Here is a 19523-nt window from a genome sequence, read left to right on the forward strand (position 1 = left end):
ACCTTGAGCAAGTCCCTTGCCCGGAGTCACACTTTCATCATCTACAAAATGAGTGGGCTAACCTCTTTTAAGATCTCTTTACTATTTGGGTGTTATTGGTGTAGATGGAGACAAGGTGATGAGCACCCATTCAGCGCAATGCTTCCCCTATGGGGGTGTGATAGAATATCTTCTCCTAGGTTTGACTAGCCCCTGGCCCGAATTCCCCTTAGTTCCTGGATTCTGTGGTTCTATTTGTTCTCCATCGCTCCTTGTAACTGGAGGAGTGACTTCTTCCGAGAGTCACTTGGCACCACTTCACAGCAGAGGAACACCAGTATCTTCACTGGCCTAAAATCAAAGAGTGGTTGCAAGGAAAAATCTGACATTCCAACCTTTTCGTTTGTGTTTCTGTGGCAGGGAGGCAAGATGACTTCTCTGCCCCAAGCTTGGAACAGCTAAAGGGAAAAACAGTGCAAGATGAGAACAACAAAGGTCTACAAACTCGTCATCCACAAGAAGGGCTTTGGGGGCAGTGGTCAGTATCGATTGGTCTTTAGAGGTTTTGTAAGTTGGCTGAGGTTCTGGTGTGTGCAATACCTAGAAATTACACACTGACTCGTGTGACAATTGAGGCTAAACAGGCGACTAAACAGACTAAAGCAGCAACTGTCATACAGTAACAATAGGAGGATGGCAGGACCCTTCTAATGCATTTGCATGAAGACTTTTAAGGAACATTGTGAATGCTGCCGGTTTACTACCCTTCATTTGTTGAATTGCATTGTTAATTACAAATCTTCCGTGTATGTTCCATAAAATTCCAGCCTGCACTGGTTTGGCAGATAAGAGAAACTAAAATCGTTTATCAGTTTTTACACTGAGTGAGAGAGAAGCAGCATAGATGTGCATAGAGCAGGTATGATCAAAGCATGAACCTTTGCCTGGCTTGTAGGCATGGGAAGAAGGAGCAGGATACAGCATGTTATTCTGCAGTGAACTATAGTCTGAGTATCTACTCTGCTTCTAATTTTCCTGGTGACCTTGGGCAAGCTCCTAGTGTACCTTATCTGAAAGTTGAAGGGCTTTAGAATAGTTTCTCTTAACATCTATTTTTTTTCCTTTCTTTCTTTTTCTTTTTTTTTTTTTTTTGGGACACGGTCCCCCATGTTGCCCAGCCTGGTCTGGAACTCTAGAGCTCAAAAGATCCTTCCACCTCAACCTCAACCTCCCTAGTAGTTGGGATTACAGGCGTGAGCCACTGTACCCAGCTCTCCTTAGCACCTTGAATCCATGAATCTGAAGAATAAAAGGGCACTTAGTATAATTTTTTTTTCTTTCGTAAGGGAATAATTTTCCATTCTGTCTTAACAGCATTATTTACTTCAGAAATTGGAGTTAACAATATAATGACTCTTTTTATTTTATTTTATTATTTATTGGCATTTTTTTTTGAGACAGAGTCTCGCTCTGTCGCCAGGCTGGAGTGCAGTGGCGTGATCTCAGCTCACTGCAACCTCCACCTCCCAGGTTCAAGCAATTCTTCTGCCTCAGCCTCCCGAGTAGCTGGGACTACAAGTGCATGCCGCCACACCTGGCTATATATTTTTTTGTTTTGTATTTTAGTAGAGACAGGGTTTCACCATGTTTCCCAGGCTGGTCTCGAACTCCTGAGCTCAGGCAATCCGCCCACCTTAGCCTCCCAAAGTGCTAGGATTACAGGCGTGAGCCACCGCGCTAGCATGAGTCTTTTTAACATTGTATTTTAGGGTGTATTTACTTCTACATTATGTAGATATAAGCCTCCAGAGGGGAAGGACTGCCAAAAAGGGAAAACAATAGTTTCTCTATCATAGAGCATTGTGAGGCTTCAGTAAAGTGATACATGTAATGCGTTTAGCAGAGTGTTAGACTCTGTGCTCAATAAATGTAGCCATTGTAATTACCAGGCTACAGGCATTGCTATATTTAAACTACAATTTCTACTAAAATGCACAGTCTATTGTTATTACTTTGATGCTGTTGATGTTGCCTAAATATTTGTGGAGTGGAATAAAGCAAATAACTTTTGGCAGAGAGAAGAATACAAGGATACAGTATATACAACGTATACAAATACATGTTTTTATGTATAAAATACAAAGGTAGTTAGATGCTGTATCCAGTCTTCTGCAAGACTATAGGTCAAAATACAACTAACAGCTGGACATGGTAGCTCATGACTGTAATCCTGGCATTTTGGAAGGCCAAGGTGGGCAGATCACATGAGGTCAGGAGTTCAGGACCAGCCTGGCCAACATAGTGAAACCCCATCTCTACTAAAAATACAAAAATTAGCCAGGTGTGGTGGTGCGTGCCTGTAATCTCAGCTACTAGGGAGGCTGAGGCACGAGAATTGCTTGAACCCAGGAGGCAGAGGTTGCAGTGAGCCGAGATCACGCCACTGCACTCCAGGCTGGGCAATAGAGCAAGACCCTGTCTTTAAAAAAATGAAAATAATAATAAAAAAAAAGAAACAACCAATAGATATATATTAGGTGTATACCTGTGCCAGACGTAATGATTATGAATGCCACAAGGTTCTTTGTCCCTAAAGAGTTTTCAGTTTGGTAAGATAGACATGCAAAAAGGAAATGATAAAACCAAGCAGAAGGGGATATGTTCTCAGGGACCTTAATTCAGACTATGTAAATTAGGGAGGAAGCTCCAAGGAGCATTTGTCGTGAAACTGTCAGTGGAAACATAGCAAATAAAATTAGGGATTGCTGGGTGCAGTGGTGTGTGCCTGTAGTCACAGCTACTCAAGAGGCTGGGACAGGAGGATCACTTGGGCCCAGGAGTTCCAGACTATAGTACATTATGCTGATTGGGTGTCTGCACTAAGTTCTGCATCAGTATAGTGACCTCCCAGGAGTGGGGGACCACCAGCTTGCCTTAGGAAGTGTGAACCACTTCAGGTTGGGAACAGAGCAGGTCAAAACTCCTGTGCTGATCAGCAGTGGGATTGTCCCTGTAAATATCCACTGTACGCCAGCCTAGGCAACAGCAAGACCTTATCTCTAAAAGAAAACAAAAAAATTTGGGAGTAACCCAATGTTTCATTTTACTAGGCTAAATTTTTGTTGGGTCTGATGGTATTTGAAATCTAGATAAACTTAATTGTCATGATATTAGCATAATTAAAGGTGATGTCTTTCCTTGCAAATTAAAACAGCAAAACAGTCATTCTGTCTTTATGCTTCTGAGTTTGCAATATTTGATAGAGTTCTCCCCATCCCTAGTAGAGGGGCAGGGGTAGATAAACATGAAACCACATCCCTCTTATTTTATTTATTTTTTTGAGATGCAGTCTCTTTCTGTCACTCAGGCTGGAGTGCAGTGGTGTGATTTTGGCTCACTGTAACCTCCGCCTCCCGGGTTCAAGTGATTCTCCTGCCTCAGGCTCCCAAGTAGCTGGGATTACAGGCTCCCACCACCACACCTGGCTAATTTTTGTATTTTTAGTAGAGACGGGGTTTCGCCATGTTGGCCAGGCTGGTCTTGAACTCCTGACCTCAGGTGATCTGTCCGTCTCGGCCTCTCAAAGTATTGGGATTACAGGCATGAGCCACTGCTCCTGGACTCTCTGAGGTTATTTTCTTACTCCTGTTAGATCTAAAGATTTATTGTGACGGTCACATTAAGACACTGTTTGGGAAATTCTTTGAACATTGAATAACTGTAAGGAATTGTGCTGTATCTGTGGGAACCAGCCTGTTTTGTTCCTGTTATATGCCAGATACACAATATTTGAGGGGGTAAAAGGCTGTCCAGAAGCCTAATTCCCAGATACTAAGGGCTGCTCTGCCCCTGGAAGCAGTGCGGTAGTAGAAAGAGCACGGTGTATGGAGACAAAGGTACCTGAGCGCCATCCCACTCTGCTGCTGTGTAGCTTGGTGTTCCTGTGTGAATCCATTAGTCGTTGTAAGCCTCGTTTCAAAATAGAACCTCATTTGTCAATGGGGTGGCAATACCATCCTGATGGGGTTGTGAGAAACCAGTGTGAGAACATACAGTGTACCTAATGAGTGTTTTTCTACTTGAAGTGGCTGAATTGTCTTTCAGATGATGAGCTAGTTGTGAACCCCAAAGTGTTCCCTCACATCAAGCTTGGAGACATTGTAGAGATTGCACACCCCAACGATGAATACAGGTGAGTGTCTTATAGGATCCATTGGAACTGGGCAATTCACTGTTTCCAAATGATGTCCAAGGCAGATAGCTCTCTTTGCCTTTCAAAATGCTCATGCTGTGATGGCTCAATCCTGTAATTCCAGCACTTTGGGAGGCTGAGGTGGGTAGGTCATTTGAGCCCGGGAGTTCGAGACCAGCCTAGGCAAAACAGTGGGACCCTGTCTTAAAAAAAAATGATCATGCCTTCTAGGATTTGATCAACAAATAATTTTTCAAAAGTGGTCCATTCCTTCGTTTTTTTTTTTTTTGAGGTGGAGTCTAGCTCTGTCACCCAGGCTAGAGTGCAGTTGTGTAATCTCAGCTCACTGCAACCTCTGCCTCCCAGCCCCAAGTGATTGTCCTGCCTCAGCCTCCTGAGTAGCTGAGATTACAGGCTCAGCCTCCCGAGTAGCTGAGATTACAGGCATGCGCCATCACGCCCAGCTAATTTTGCATTTTTGGTAGAGACAGGGTTTCACCATGTTGCCCAGGCTGGTCTTGAACTCCTGACCTCAGGTAATCCACTGGCCTTGGCCTCCCAATGTGTTGGGATTACAGGCATGAGGCACCGCACCTGGCCTAATTTTTATATTTTTTAGTAGAGATGAGGTTTCACCATATTGTCCAGGCTTGTCTCAAGTGATCCATCCTGCTAGGCCTCCCAAAGTGCTGAGATTACAGGCATGAGCCACCATACCCAGCCGTTTTTTTTGTTTTTTTTTGTTTTTTTTGAGATGAAATCTCGCTCTGTCACCCAGGCTGAAGTGCAGTGGTGGGATCTCGGCTCACTGCAATCTCCGCCTTCCAGGTTCAAGCCATTCTCCTGCCTCAGCCTCCTGAGTAGCTGGGATTACAGGCGCGTGCCACCATGCTTGGCTAATTTTTGTATTTTTAGTAGAGACGGGGTTTCACCATGTTGGTCAGGCTGGTTTCAAACTCCTGACCTCGTGATCCGCCTGCCTTGGCCTCTTAAAGTGCTGGGATTACAGGCATAAGCTACCTTGCCGCGCCCAGCCTTTTTTTTTTTTTTTTTTTTTTAAGAGACAGAGTCTCGCTCTATCACCCAGGCTGGAGTGCAGTGGTGCCACCTCGGCTCACTGCAACCTCTGCCTCCTGGGTTCAAGTGACTCTTCTGCCTCAGCCTGTCGTGTAGCTGGAACTGCAGGTGTGGGCCACCATACCTGGCTAATTTTTGTATTTTTAATAGAGACAGGGTTTCGCCATGTTGGCCAGGCTGGTCTCGAACTCCTGACCTCAGGTGATCCACCTGCCTTGGCCTCCCAAAGTGTTGGGATTATAGGCATGAGCCACCCAGCCCAGCCTCTTTCTGGTTTTAAAGCTAAGATGACAACTGAAAGGTTCTGTAGCATTTGTCCATTTCCTTTAGTGCATATGGAGTTTCTTTGTTTCTTTTTTTTTTTTTTTTTTTTTTTTTTTTGTGAGACGGAGTCTTGCTCTGTCGCCCAGGCTGGAGTGCAGTGGCACAATCTTGGCTCACTGCAAGCTCCACATCCCGGGTTCACGCCATTCTCCTGCCTCAGCCTCCCAAGTAGCTGGGACTACAGGCGCCCACCACCACGCCCGGCTAATTTCTTTGTATTTTTAGGAGAGACGGGGTTTCACTGTGTTAGCCAAGATGGTCTTGATCTCCTGACCTCATGATCCGCCCGTCTCGGCCCCCCAAAGTGCTGGGATTACAGGCATGAGCCACCACACCCGGCCTAATTTTTTCTGTTTTTTAGTAGAGAAGGGGTTTCACCGTGTTAGCCAGGATGGTCTCGATCTCCTGACCTCGTGGTCCACCTGCCTCGGCCTCCCAAAGTGCTGGGATTACAGGCGTGAGCCACCGCAACTGGCCGAGTTTCTTTGTTTCTGAGTCAGCTTTCTCCCTTTGTTGTGCTGTAAGTCACAGAATGGCCAGAATGACCTATCTGCCTTTTGTGGGGGATGAAGGATGCTAGGGAGTTACTGCTCACGGTATCCCAACTCTCTTGTTGCTTTCTTTTTCAGCCCTCTGCTTTTGCAGGTCAAGTCACTTAAGGAAGATTTACAGAAGGGTAAGAATTACATCACTCTTCTTAGAATTTTTTATTTACTGCCTCAGAAACTGTAAGAAACCTCTCTTCATAATTTCAAGGGATGAGGGCAAGTAATTCTCTTCTTTTTTAAACAAATTTTAATTTAACTTTCAATTCAGGCAGTACATGAGAATGTTTGTTACATGGGTATATTGTGTACTGGTGGGGATTGGGCTTCTATTGTATCCATTACACAGTGAACCTTGTATCTGACAGAACAGATACAGATACAGAATGTTGTATCTGTGTCTTAACATTGTTTTTTTTTTTTTTCTGAGACAGTGTCTTGTTCTGTCACCCAGGTTGGAGTGCAGTGGCGCGTTCTCGGCTCACTGCAAGCTCCGCCTCCTGGGTTCACGCCATTCTCCTCCCTCAGCCTCCCAAGTAGCTGGGACTACAGGCGCCTGCCACCACGCCCGGCTAATTTTTTGTATTTTTAGTAGAGACGAGGTTTCACCGTGTTAGCCAGGATGGTCTCAATCTCCTGACTTCATGATCCTCCTGCCTTGGCCACGCAAAGTGCTGGGATTACAGGCGTGAGCCACCACACCCAGCCTGAACATTGTATTTTTCAACCTTCATTCTCTTCCCTGTCCTTGTTTTTGGAGTCCTAAGTGTCTATTATTTCCATCCCACTTATAGGTAAGAACATGCAGTATTTGGTTTTCTGTTTGTGAGTTAGTTCACTTAGGATAATGGTGGCCTCCAACTCCATCCATGTTGCTGCAGTGGACATGATTCCATTTTTTTATGACTGTAGTTCTCTTCTTATCAAATTAAGTTGCCGCTAAAAAAAAAATTGTAAAGTTGACGCTTATAGTCCCAGCTACTCTGGAGGCTGAGGTGGAAGGATCATTGGATCCCAAGAGTTTGAGGTTTCAATGAGCTGTAACGGTGCCACCGCAGTCTAGCCTGGTCAACAGAGCAAGACCCTATCTCAAAAAAAAAAAAAAAAAAAATAGGCCAGGCATGGTGACTTATGCCTGTAATCCTGGGAGTTTGGGAGGCTGAGGCAGGCAGATTGCCTGAGCTCAGGAGTTTGCGACCAGCCTGGGCAAAACGGTGAAATCCTGTCTCTACTAAAATACAAAATATTAGCCGGGTGTGGTGGCATGCACCTATAATCCTAGCTACCCTGGAGGCCGAGGCAGGAGAATTACTTGAACCCGGGAGGCGGAGGTTGCAGTGAGCCGAGGTCACGCCACTGCACTCCAGCCTGGGCGACAGAGCGAGACTCCGTCTCAAAAAAAAAAAAAAAAAAAAATACACAACCTGCCTGTTGCCCAGGTTGGTCTTGAACTCCTGGCCTCAAGTGGAGTTCCTCACACCTTGACCTCCCAAAGTGCTAAGATTGCAGGTGTGATCCACCACATCTGTCCCATTTTTTCACAAACTATTTGTTAAATGCCTACTCTGGGTGAGTAGGGATTGGGGAGGAAGAAATATATATTGATGATTGCCCACCACATGTGCAAGGCACTGTCCTGGGAGCTTTGTGTAATCTAACATTATCTTCCCAACAACTCTTGAGTGAGTGAGGAAGTTTATTATCTGCCTGACTATACAGTCTAGGCGTAGCCAGAAGCAGTGATTCCTGCTTACTTATTCTGGATTCAGACCCTTTCTTTTTCCCTCTAATGGCTATGCCATGCTGTTCAAGGAACCAAAATGTTAATTGAAAGTAAATAAGATACTCTTTTAAATAGTTCTTAAGAGAAAAAAACAAAATTCTGGGTTGCTCTAAAGGGCTTTGATGGCTGGGTGCAGTGGCTGACGCCTGTAATCCCAACACTTTGGGAGGCTGAAGTAGGTGGATCACCCGAGGTCAGGAGTTTGAGACCAGCCTGACCAACATGGTAAAACCCCGTCTCTACTAAAAATATAAAATTAGCCAGGCATTGTGGCGCATGCCTGTAATCCCAGCTACTCGGGAAGCTGAGGCAGGAGAATTGCTTGAATCTGGGAGGCAGAAGTTGTGGTGAGCTGAGATCACGCCATTGCACTCCAGCCTGGGCAACAAGAACAAAACTCTGTCTCTAAATAAATAAATAAATAAAATAAAGGGCTTTGATGTCACCCACTCTTTCTTTTCTTTTTTTTTTTTTTAAAGAGATGGAGTCTCACTCTGTTGCCCAGGCTGGAGTCTGGAGTGCAGTCTCACGATCTTGGCTCACTGCAACCTGCGCCTCCTGGGTTCAAGTAATTCTCCTGCCTCAGCCTCCCAGGTAGTTAGGACTACAGGCATGCACCACCATGCCTGGCTAATTTTTATATTTATATTTTTATTTTTTTGAGATGGAGTCTCACTCTGTCACCCAGGCTGGAACGCAATGACATGGTCTCAGCTCACTGCAACCTCCGCCTCCTGGATTCAAGGGATTCTCCTGCCTCAGCCTCCTCAGTAGCTGGGACTACAGGTGCATGCCACCACACCCGGCTAATTTTTGTATTTTTGGTGGAGACAGGGTTTCACTATGTTGGCCAGGCTAGTCTCGAACTGCTGACCTCGTGATCTGCCCTCCTCCGCCTCCCAAAGTGCTGGGATTACAGACATGAGCCACCATGCCCGGCCTAATTTTTATATATTTAGTAGAGATGGGGTTTCAACATGTTGGCCAGGCTGGTCTCAAATTCCTCACCCAAGGTGATCTGCCTGCCTCAACCTCCCAAAGTCCTGGGATTACAGGCGTGAGCCACTGCACCATTGCCCCTGCCTTTTTTTTTTTTCTTTTTCCCTTTCAGACAGGGCCTCTCTCTGTTGTCCAGACTGGAGTGCAGTGGTGCAGTCACGGCTCACTGCAGCCTCAACCTCCCTGGGTGCAAATGATTCTCCATCTCCCACCTCCGCCTCCCGAGTAGCTAAGACCCCAGACGCCCAGCCCACAGGATCATGCCTGGCTAATTCTTTTTTTTTTTTTTTTTTTAATTTTTGCTCAGGCTGGTCTTGAACTCCTGGGCCCAAGCAGTCCTCATGTCTTGGCCTCCTAAAGTGCTAGGATTACAGGCATGAGCCACCATGCCTGGCTGTCCACTCATATTTAACAATTCAATGTTTCAATTTGAGGAGAAAACATTCTATAAAACCTGGCTACTCTGGTTACACTGCCTATGGGTTATCCCTGCTCTGCAAGGAGCAGTAAAAAAAAATTTAAAGTTTTCATTTTTATTGTTATGTTATGTGGTGTTATGTTATGTTATGTTTGTTATGTTATGTTATGTTATTTTGAGATGGAGTATCCCTCTGTCGCCCAGGCTGGAGTGCAGTGGTGTGATTTTGGCTCACTGCAACTTCCACCTCCTGAGTTCAAGCAATTCTCCTGCCTCTGCCTCCTGAGTAGCTGGGACTACAGGTGTGCGCCACCACACCTGGCTAAAATTTTTTTGTATTTTTAGTAGAGGCGGGGTTTCACCATGTTGGTCAGGCTGGTCTTGAACTCCTGACCTCATGATCTGCTGAGCCACCACATGCAGCCAATTTAAAGATTTTAAAAGAATTCTATAAAACCTTAATCCTAAGAATGACCTTCATACCTTCCCCTTATCTCCTGCCCCCTGTTACGTTTCTTACCAGACTTAAGGGCTCATTGAAAAATTTGTTTCTTCTTTACCACTGATAACTTCATTCCAAAGAGAAGATCTCCTTTCTCTTCTGGAGTTTTACAGGTCTTTGAACTTTCTTGTCTTCCTTCTTATTTAATTTATTTATTTATTGAGACAGAGTCTTATTCTGTCACCCGGGTTGGAGTGCAGTGGTACGATCTCAGCTCGCTACAACCTCTGTCTCTGGGGTTCAAGAGATTTGTATGCCTCAGCCTCCCAAGTAGCTTGGATTACAGACGCCCACCATCATGCCTGGCTAATTTTTGTGTTTTTAGTAGAGACAGGGTTTCAGCATGTTGGCCAGGCTGGTCTCGAACTCCTGACCTCAGGTGATCTTCCTGCCTAGATCTCCCAAAGTGCTGGGATTACAGGTGTTAGCCACCATACCCAGCCTCTTCCTTCTTAAATTCTTTATTTTCCCTCCCTTCTCCCTTTTTCTCTCCATTTTTGTTGATTGCTTAGGCTCTGGTCTTATTTCACCTAAAAAAGCAGAGAATTGTTTAAATTCTAAGCTCCTGAAAGGAAGAGACTGTGTGTTGCCCGTGTCAGATGATCAATTGTGTTGCTTACTGAGTTGAGTGTTTATAGATTAGAATATAGGGATCTGCTTTTTCAAAATATGTTATCTGAGCCAGATATTGTTTCTGTTTTAGAAACTATCAGTGTGGACCAGACTGTGACTCAAGTGTTCCGGCTGAGACCTTATCAGGATGTCTATGTTAATGTCGTAGACCCTAAGGTATGTCTTTGTTTTGTACTTGAATATCTTTTTGGAATAAGCACCCTTCCTCAAGGTTAGATTACTAAGGAAACAATGGGTTACTTAAGTGTAGTGTTAGACTATTAAATGTGTGGCCTGCTAGGTGTGGTAATTTCAGTACATCAGGAGGCTAAGACAGGAGGATCGCTTGAGGCCAGGAGTTCAAGACCAGCCTGAGCAGCATAGTTAGACCTTGTCTTTATTAAAACTTTTCTTTTTTTTTTTTTTTTTTTTGAAATGGAGTGTCACTGTTGCCCAGGCTGGAGTGCAGTGGTGCGATCTCGGCTCACTGCAACTGGTGCCTCCCAGGTTCAAGCCATTCTCCTGCCTCAGCCTCCTGAGTAGCTAGGATTACAAGCCCGTACCACCGCACCCAGCTAATTTTTGTAGAGACGGGGTTTCACCATATTGGCCAGGCTGTTCTTGAACTCCTCACCTCAGGTGATCCACCTGCCTCGGCCTCCCAGAGTGCTGGGATTACAGGTGGGAGCTACCGCGTCCTGCCTACTAAAACTTTTCTAAAAGATTAGCTGGGTGTATTGTATATGCCTGTAGTTCCAACTACGTGAAAGGCTGCAACAGGAGGATTGCTTGTGCCCTATTGCACTTCAGCCTGGGCAACAGAACAAGACCTTGTCTTGTAAAACTAAACATGTAGGCCATGGGTGGTGGCCCATGCCTGTAATCCCAGCACTTTGGGAGGCCAAGGCAGGCGGATGACTTGAGGTCAGGAGTTTGAGACCAGCCTGGGAAACATGGTGAAACCCTGTCTCTACTAAAAATACAAAACTTAGCTGGGTGTGGTGGCGCACCCCCGTAGTCCCATCTACTCGGGAGGCTGAGGCATGAGAGTCACTTGAGCCCAGGAGGCGGAGGCTGCAGTGAGTGAGCTGAGATCGTGCCACTGCACTCCAGCCTGGGCAACAGCAATATCCTGTCTCAAAAAATAATAATAACTAAATAAATAAGTAGCCTACGTGTCATTTAGAATGTAGGCAGTATGTAGGTTGCATTTAAAACCCACCACCACTTTTCTTGAAGCTTGTCCTAACCATTTTCTGTATGTGAAACTATATGTAAAACTTTCTATTAAAATACTAACATTTTAAAATGTATTCTCATTTTTCTTCAAGAAGTGATGTTATAATAGATAAAAATTATTGTCCAGAAAGTACTATTGACATTAATAGGGAAAAAAGTGCATAGGTCAGTGTCATGTTTGTGTGCCAGAATCCAGACTAAAATACAGAATGAGTCCCCCACTACCCATCACACTCAATGTGCTACAGCGGCTATAGGATCAGTTGTAGATTTACCAACTATACTGAAAAGTGTGCTTTGGCAGGATATAATTCTGTTTATCAGAGTTCTGCTACTGAATGGTCTTCCAGTAGTTTTCTTTTTTGCAGTAAGTTTTTTTCCATGGTAAGTGGGCATTACCTTCTGACTATAAAGTGTGGCAAAGTAATGTCAGAGATATCATTTGATTATTCCTTTTAGGATGTGACCCTTGACCTAGTGGAATTAACTTTTAAGGATCAGTACATTGGCCGTGGGGATATGTGGCGACTAAAGAAAAGTTTGGTAAGATGTGATTTTTTTTGAAAGTCTGTTACTTTTTCCATTATGTGAATAATCCCTGTTTATTATGGGAGAAGAATATAAAATCGTTTCTGATTTCAGCATCTACAGACAATTATTGTCAACATCTTGTGTGTTCTTCCATTCTCTTTTCACTGTTTTTTTTATCTTTTGTTTACTGTTACAGATTTTTACTCAGCATTTTTGGTTTAGATAGGAAGTTATACTGTATTTTACATTGGAATAGAACCATAGTTTTCAGGTTTTCACTTTATCCCATTTGCTCCTCACATCTCCTCATGGACAGGTATTTATTATCCCTAATTTATAGAGGTAGAAACTGAGATTGAGAAGTTAGGTAATTGCCCAAGGCTAGATAGTAAGTTGACTCTTGGCCAAAACCCAGATCCTGTGGCTTCCAGATCACACTGCTTTTTGCTGTACCCTCTTCCTGTTTTCCACATGTATTCATTGTTTTTTTTTCTTTTTCTGAGATGGAGTTTCGCTCTTTCTCCCAGGCTGGAGTGAAATGGTGGGATCTTGGCTTACTGTAACCTCTGTCGTCTGGGTTCAAGCGATTCTCCTGCCTCAGCCTCCCAAGTAGCTGGAATTACAGGCACCCACCACCATGCCCGGCTAATTTTTTTTTTTGAGACGGAGTTTCTTGTTGCCCAGGCTGGAGTGCAATGGCATGATCTCGGCTCACCACAACCTCTGCCTTCCTGGTTCAAGCGATTCTCCTGCCTCAGCCTCCGGAGTAGCTGGGATTACGGGCATGCACCACCGCACCTGGCTAATTTTGTGTTTTTAGTAGAGATGGGGTTTCTCCATGTTGGTCAGGCTGGTCTCGAACTCCAGACCTCAGGCAATCTGCCCTCCTCGGCCTCCCACAGTGCTGGGATTACAGGCGTGAGCCACCGTGCCCAGCTTTTTTTTTGTATTTTTAGTAGAGGTGGGGGTTTCACCATGTTGGCCAGGCTGGTCTTGAACTCCTGACCTCAGGTGATCCGCCCACCTTGGCCCCCCAGAGTGCTAGGATTATAGGTGTAAGGCACCGTGCCCGGTCCATTTTTTAATTATTCATTTGTTTATTTTTTTTGAGACAGACTCTCTCTCTGTCACCCAGGCTGGAGTGCAGTGGTGCGATTTCTGCTCACTGCAAGCTCCGCCTCCCGGGTTCACCCATTCTTCTGCCTCAGCCTCCCGAGTAGCTGGGATTACAGGCGCCCGCCACCACACCCGGCTAATTTTTTGTAGTTTTAGTAGAGACAGGGTTTCACCATGTTAGCCAGGATGGTCTTGATCTCCTGACCTTGTGATCTTCCCATCTCGGCCTCCCAAAGTGCTGGGATTACAGGTGTCAGCCAGTGCACCTGGCCCCATTTTTTTAATAAAAATATTTTTATTATATTTTAATTGTTTCTTTTTTTAAATTTTTTTTTTATTTCCGTGTTACTGGGGAACAGGTGGTGTTTGGTTATATGAGTAAGTTCTTTAATGGTGATTCGTGAGATTTTGATGCACCCATTACCCAAACAGTACACCACACCCACATGTATTAATTTTTTAATGAACATTTCAACTTGAAAAGATTAGTTCATCAGAATTATGAACTGGTTCTGAAAATTCTCGTTTGAGGTTTTTTTTTCCATTTTGACACTAATCAAAAGAAATGAAGTTTTTGTATACTATGTAACCACAAATTATAGGTAGAATTTCCATACAGGGTATATTTTCAGGAAAAATCTGCTTAATTTTTATTTGTTGAGGGTTCCATTTTCTAAAGTGAGAGATAAAATGAGAAACAACACAATATTTAAATGAGTATATAAATGCAGATATGTATATAAACATGTGAAGATGAGGATATTTGTAAAGCTGGTCATTTATCATCCACCTGGTCTTTGCTATTATCTATACTTGCCAAACTCTTTAAGCACCTACTGTCATACCTACCCTAACAGGTTTTCCTGTGGGGTAAATCTATTACTCACAAGCTAGTTCAACTTTGGGTTGGTAGAAGAGATTAGAAAGCTAGGAGTTCTTGTTTGTGATTTTTCATGGCCTTAATATGTTAATCAGTCTCTCTCTCTTTCTCACCCTCTCTCCCTCCCTCCCTCTCTCTACCCCTCTCTCCCTCTCCTCTTAGGTCAGCACATGTGCCTATATCACCCAGAAGGTGGAGTTTGCTGGCATCAGGTAGGTATTACATCACTCTTGCCTTATCTGTGCAGTAACTGGGCTACATAAAGCAGTGGAGGCATATGGATGTCCATATAATAAAATGTGTAAAAGTATAAAATGTTAGATTGTTGGCTGGCCACAGTGGCTCACGCCTGTAATCCTAGCACTTTGGGAGGCCGAGGTGGGCGGATCACGAGGTCAGGAGATCAGGACCATACTGGCTAACACGGTGAAACCACGTCTCTACTAAAAATACAAAAAATTAGCTGGGCGTGGTGGCGGGCGCCTGTAGTCGCAGCTACTTGGGAGGCTGAGGCAGGAGAATGGCGTGAACCCGGGAGGCAGAGCTTGCAGTGAGCTGAGATCACGCCACTGCACTCCAGCCTGGACGACAGAGCAAAACTCCGTCTCAAAAAAAAAAGAAGTTAGATTGTTGTAGCTCAAACAAACCACAAAATGCACTATAGTAGTTTGAGGCTTATTAATGGAAAAAGTTGATGAAGCCCCCTGGCATTCTGTAAAAAAGGAAGTAGAAAAAAAAAAGGAGATAGAGACTCATAATTTTACAACTGGAAAAACCCTAGATGCACGTATTGAATCATACTTTCTCATTTTACAAGTTAGGAAACAGGTTTAGAAACATAAAATGACTGGCACATTGGCTCCTGATTTGTTACCTTTTTAACTATATTGCTGTACTCTTGATTTATTAAAACTATTTCTATATTTTAGTTTGTGAAGAAAAAAGAGACTTTGTGAAATCCCCTTTAAATTCAAAAAGTGGCTGGGTGTGGTGGCTCACACTTGTAATCCCAACACTTTGGGATGCTGAGGTGGGTAGATTGTTGCTTGAGCCCAGGAGTTGAAGACCAGCCTGGGCAACATAGTGAGACCCCATTTCTACAAAAAAATACAAAAATTAGCTGGGTGTGGTGACACACGCCTGTAGTCCAGCTACCCGGGAGGCTGAGAGGTGGGAGGATCGCTTGAGCCTGGGAGGTAGAGGCTGCAGTGAGCTGGGATCACACCACTACACTCCAGCCTGGATGACAGAGCAAGACCCTGCCTCAAAAAAAAAAATTCAGAAAGTATTTCAGGTGCGGTGGCTCACACCTGTAATCTCAGCACTTTGAGAGGCCAAGGTGGGCTGAGTGTGCTTGAGCCCCAGGAGTTCAAGACCAGCTTGGGCTACATGACAAATAGTCTCTAAAAAAAAAAGAAAAAAAAAAAAAACAGCCAGACATGGTGGTGTGCGACTGTACTCCCAGCTACTCAGGAGGCTAAGGTGGGAGGATCGCCTGAGCCCTGGGAGGTTGGGGCTGCAGTGAGACATTATCATGCCACTGCACTGCAGCCTGGGTGACAGAGTGAGACTGTCTCAAAAAAAAAAAAAAAAGTACAACATGCACATAATTAAGCATTCAAATAATTCAGAAAGATATCTCGTGAAATATACATTCCTCTCCCCAGAAACAACTTGTTTCTTTCCTGAAATTTACTGTGTACACACAATCATATTTATGTCTTTTTTTTTTCTGAGACAGAGTCTTGCTCTGTCACCCAGGCTGGAGTGCAGTGGTGGGACCTTGGCTGACTGCAGCCTCTACCTCCTGATTTCAAGCAATTATCCTGCCTCAGCCTCGTGAGTTGCTGGAATTACAGTTACCCACCACCACACCTAGCTAATTTTTTTTTTTTTTTTTTTTGAATTTTTAGTAGAGACGGAGTTTCACCATGTTGGTCAGGCTGGTCTCGAACTCCTGACCTCGTGATCTGCCCACCTTGGACTCCCAAAGTGCTGGGATTACAGGTGTGAGCTACCTCACCCGGCATATTTGTCTTGTTAACTGACTTATGGTGATCCTAAGCTTGTTCAGTGGGGTCACAGGGTGCAGTGTAGTCCCTCGTTATAAAGATCCCCATCTACTTTTTTTTTTTTTTTTTGAGACAAAGTCTCACTCTGTCGCCCAGGCTGGAGTGCAGTGGTGTGATCTTGTCTCACTGCAACCTCCACCTCCCAGGTTCAAGCAATTATTCTGCCTGGGCCTCCTGAACTACAGGCACGTGCCACCATGCCCAGCTAATTTTTGTATTTTCAGTGGAGATGGGGTTTCACCATGTTGGCCAGGCTGGTCTCAAACTCCTGATCTCAGGTGATCCCGCCTCCTCAGCCTCCCAAAGCGCTGGGATTATAGGCGTTGAGCCACCGCACCCAGCCCCCATCAACTTTTCACCTAATGGTTTCATCCATTGAGGATTGTTGTAAGATGGTGATTTTCTTTCCTTTTTTTGGTGATTTTTTAATTCAGTCATCCCTTCTACATTTATTAGCCAGAATCCTTCTGTAAATAATTTTTCATCATCAACTAGGTCTATTTGACCAGAATGAAATACTGATCCTAAAAAGAAAGAAAGGATAAAGGCTTCATTTTTTGTCCCAAAAAGGGTATTTTGAAACTTGTTGGGGGGAGCCAGGTAAAATGGCTATGGCGTGAGGATCACTTGAGGCCAGGAGTTCAAGACCAGCCTGGACAACATAGTAAGACCTCATCTCTACAGAAATAGTAATTTTTAAAAAAATTGCTGGACGTGGTAGCTCACACCTGTAATCCCAGCACTTTGGGAGGCTGAGGCAGGCAGATCACGAGATCAGGAGATCAAGACCATCCTGGGTAACATGGTGAAACCCCATCTCTACTAAAAATACAAAAATCAGCTGGGTGTGGTGGCCTGTGCCTGTAGTCGCAGCTACTCGGGAGGCTGAGGCAGGAGAATCGCTTGAACCAGGGAGTCAGAGGTTGCAGTGAGCCGAGATCACACCACTGCACTCTAGCCTGGTGACAGAGCAAGACTCCGTCACACACACACACACACACACACACACACACACACACACACACAAAATTATGGCTAGGTGCAGTGGCTCATGCCTCTAATCCCAGCACTTTGGAAGGCTGAGGTGGGTAGTTTGCTTGAGCCTGGGAGTTCAAGACCAACCTGGCAATATGCTGAAACCCCTTCCCTACAAAAAAAATACAAAAATTAGCTGGTCATGGTGGCGCTTGTAGTCCCAGTTACTTGGGAGGCTGAGGTGGAAGGATCACCTAAATCCAGGGAGGTTCAAGGCTGTAGTGAGCCTTGATCATTCTGCTGCCCTCTAGCCTGGGTGACAGAGTCAGACTCTGGCTAAAGTAACAATAAAAAAAAAGAACGGGGGTTGGTGTCAGGGCTCCTCTAGTTTGAGGTACTTGGGAAACAGGTGGGAGGAGCACTGAAGCACAGGTCGAGGCTGCAGTGAGCTATTATTGCATTATTGTACTCCAGCCTGGGCAACAGAGTGAGATCCCAACTTTGAAAACAAACAAAAATTTGTTAGCGGGTCAGTGTTCTTTAAAACATCCAAGCAACTAAAGCACAACCCAAGAAGTGACTAAATCTCAAGCAGCACAAAAAATGTAACCTAGGTTTATGCCTCCAGTATCAGCAGATCTCTACTGGATGGGTATCCAGGGTCAGGAAGCCTGGATCTGTATCTGCAGAGCCAGAAAAAAAGTTTAGCCATCACTGTGATGAGTGGTTCGAGTGATGTTGGGTAACTTCAGTAAACCCTTAGTCTTCACATCTGCAAAATGGAGTAGTTGGTTTAGAATATTCTTCTGTCAAGGACCAGTTAATAAATATTTTAGACTTTGTGAGTAGCAATAGATCTCAGGTCTATTGCATATTCTGTGTGTTTCGACTATTTAAAAATGTAACAGCCATTCTTAGCTATGGGCCATATGAAAACAGGAGACAGGCGAGAATTGGCTTGAAGGCTGTATGTAGTTTGCCAGCCTCGGTTTGGAAACCTGTTCAGATCTCTCTCATTTTTTTTCTATTGCTTCCTCTTTTATTTTTAAATTATATATATATTATATATATTATTTCTGAGACAGAGTCTTTCTCTGTTGCCTAGGCTGGAGTGTAGTAGCATCATATCTCCCCACTGCAACCTCTGCCTCCTGGTTTCAAGTGATTCTCCTACCTCAGCCTCCTGAATAGCTGGGACTACAGGAATGCACCACTATGCCCGGCTAATTTTTTTTTTTTAGTAGACACGGGGTCTCGCCATGTTGGCCAGGCTGGTGTCGAACTCCTGGCCTCAAGTGATCTGCACATGTTGGCCTCCAAAAGTGATGAGATTACAGTTGTAAGTCACCACGCCCGGCTGATCTCTTTCTATTTTAAGTTCTTTGTTTCTCTATGTAAATACCCTCATACACACAGTTCTAGATGGAGAAAAGAAAACCCTGACAGATTGTCACTTTTTAACTTTATTTTTATATATTTATTTCTGAGACGGGCTTCCTCTATCGCCCAGGCTGGAATGCGGTTATGCCATCATGCCTCACTACAGCCTCAACCTCCTAGGCCCAAGCAATACTCCCACCTCAGCCTCCTGAGTAGCTAGGACTACAAGTGCGTGCCAGCATGCCTGGCTCTTTTTTTGTTTTTGTTTTTGTTTCATTTTGGTAGAGACAGGGTCTCACTATGTTCCTCAGGCTGGTTTCCAACTCCTGGGCTCAAACGATCCTCTTGGCTCAGCCCCCTAGAGTGCTGGGATTACAGGTATGAGCCACCGCAGCTGGCCTCTTTTAGACTTTTAAAGATCTGTCCTGATATTTGGCTCAGGCTTGGTTAAATGTAAACTACAGTCTTCTATCTTTTCTCCAGAAGACTTACAGTATGTCTACACTGGATCTCAAAGGTTACTTTCTTTTGCTGACTTTGTGAATGCCTGAGAAAAAAGATGCTTTGGGCCTCCTATGAGAAAAATAAAGTATAGTCATTTGTATAGTTAAAGTCATTATAAATGGTCAAATAATTTCCCTGCAATTTAACTTTCAATCTGGTAATAGTTACATAGTTAAGAACACATGAGCCGAGTGTGGTGGCTCATGCCTGTAATCCCAGCACTTTGGGAGGCCAAGGTGGGTGGATTACCTGAGGTCAGGAGTTCGTGACCGGCCTGGCGAACATGGTGAAACCCTGTCTCTACTAAAAATACAAAATTAGCTGGGCATGATGGCAGGCTCCTGTAATCCCAGCTACTCGGGAGGCTGAGGCAGGAGAATTGCTTGAACCTGGGA

General features: G+C 44.5%; 1 protein-coding gene across 43 annotated transcripts in view; it reads left to right on the top strand.

Moving 5' to 3' along the window:
• DEPDC5 (DEP domain containing 5, GATOR1 subcomplex subunit) overlaps nucleotides 1-19523 on the top strand; it is a 155279-nt gene that overhangs the window by 554 nt on the left and 135202 nt on the right. For 41 of the 43 annotated variants that reach the window (XR_010156137.1, XR_010156138.1, XR_010156136.1 and 38 more), the window contains exons 2-7: nucleotides 400-517; nucleotides 4084-4171; nucleotides 6202-6248; nucleotides 10523-10608; nucleotides 12130-12213; nucleotides 14360-14409. Coding sequence is in view for 30 of the 43 variants with exons in the window: in XM_063808195.1 (XP_063664265.1) it covers nucleotides 460-517; nucleotides 4084-4171; nucleotides 6202-6248; nucleotides 10523-10608; nucleotides 12130-12213; nucleotides 14360-14409 (413 nt within the window). In the remaining 13 variants the exon portion in view is untranslated. Of the gene's footprint in view, nucleotides 1-399; nucleotides 518-4064; nucleotides 4172-6201; nucleotides 6249-10522; nucleotides 10609-12129; nucleotides 12214-14359; nucleotides 14410-19523 lie in introns of all 43 variants that reach the window. The other 2 variants (XM_063808213.1, XM_063808212.1) reach the window with 1 other exon arrangement.

The sequence above is a fragment of the Pan troglodytes genome, chromosome 23 (assembly GCF_028858775.2).
Source record: "Pan troglodytes isolate AG18354 chromosome 23, NHGRI_mPanTro3-v2.0_pri, whole genome shotgun sequence".
Lineage (NCBI taxonomy): Eukaryota > Metazoa > Chordata > Mammalia > Primates > Hominidae > Pan > Pan troglodytes.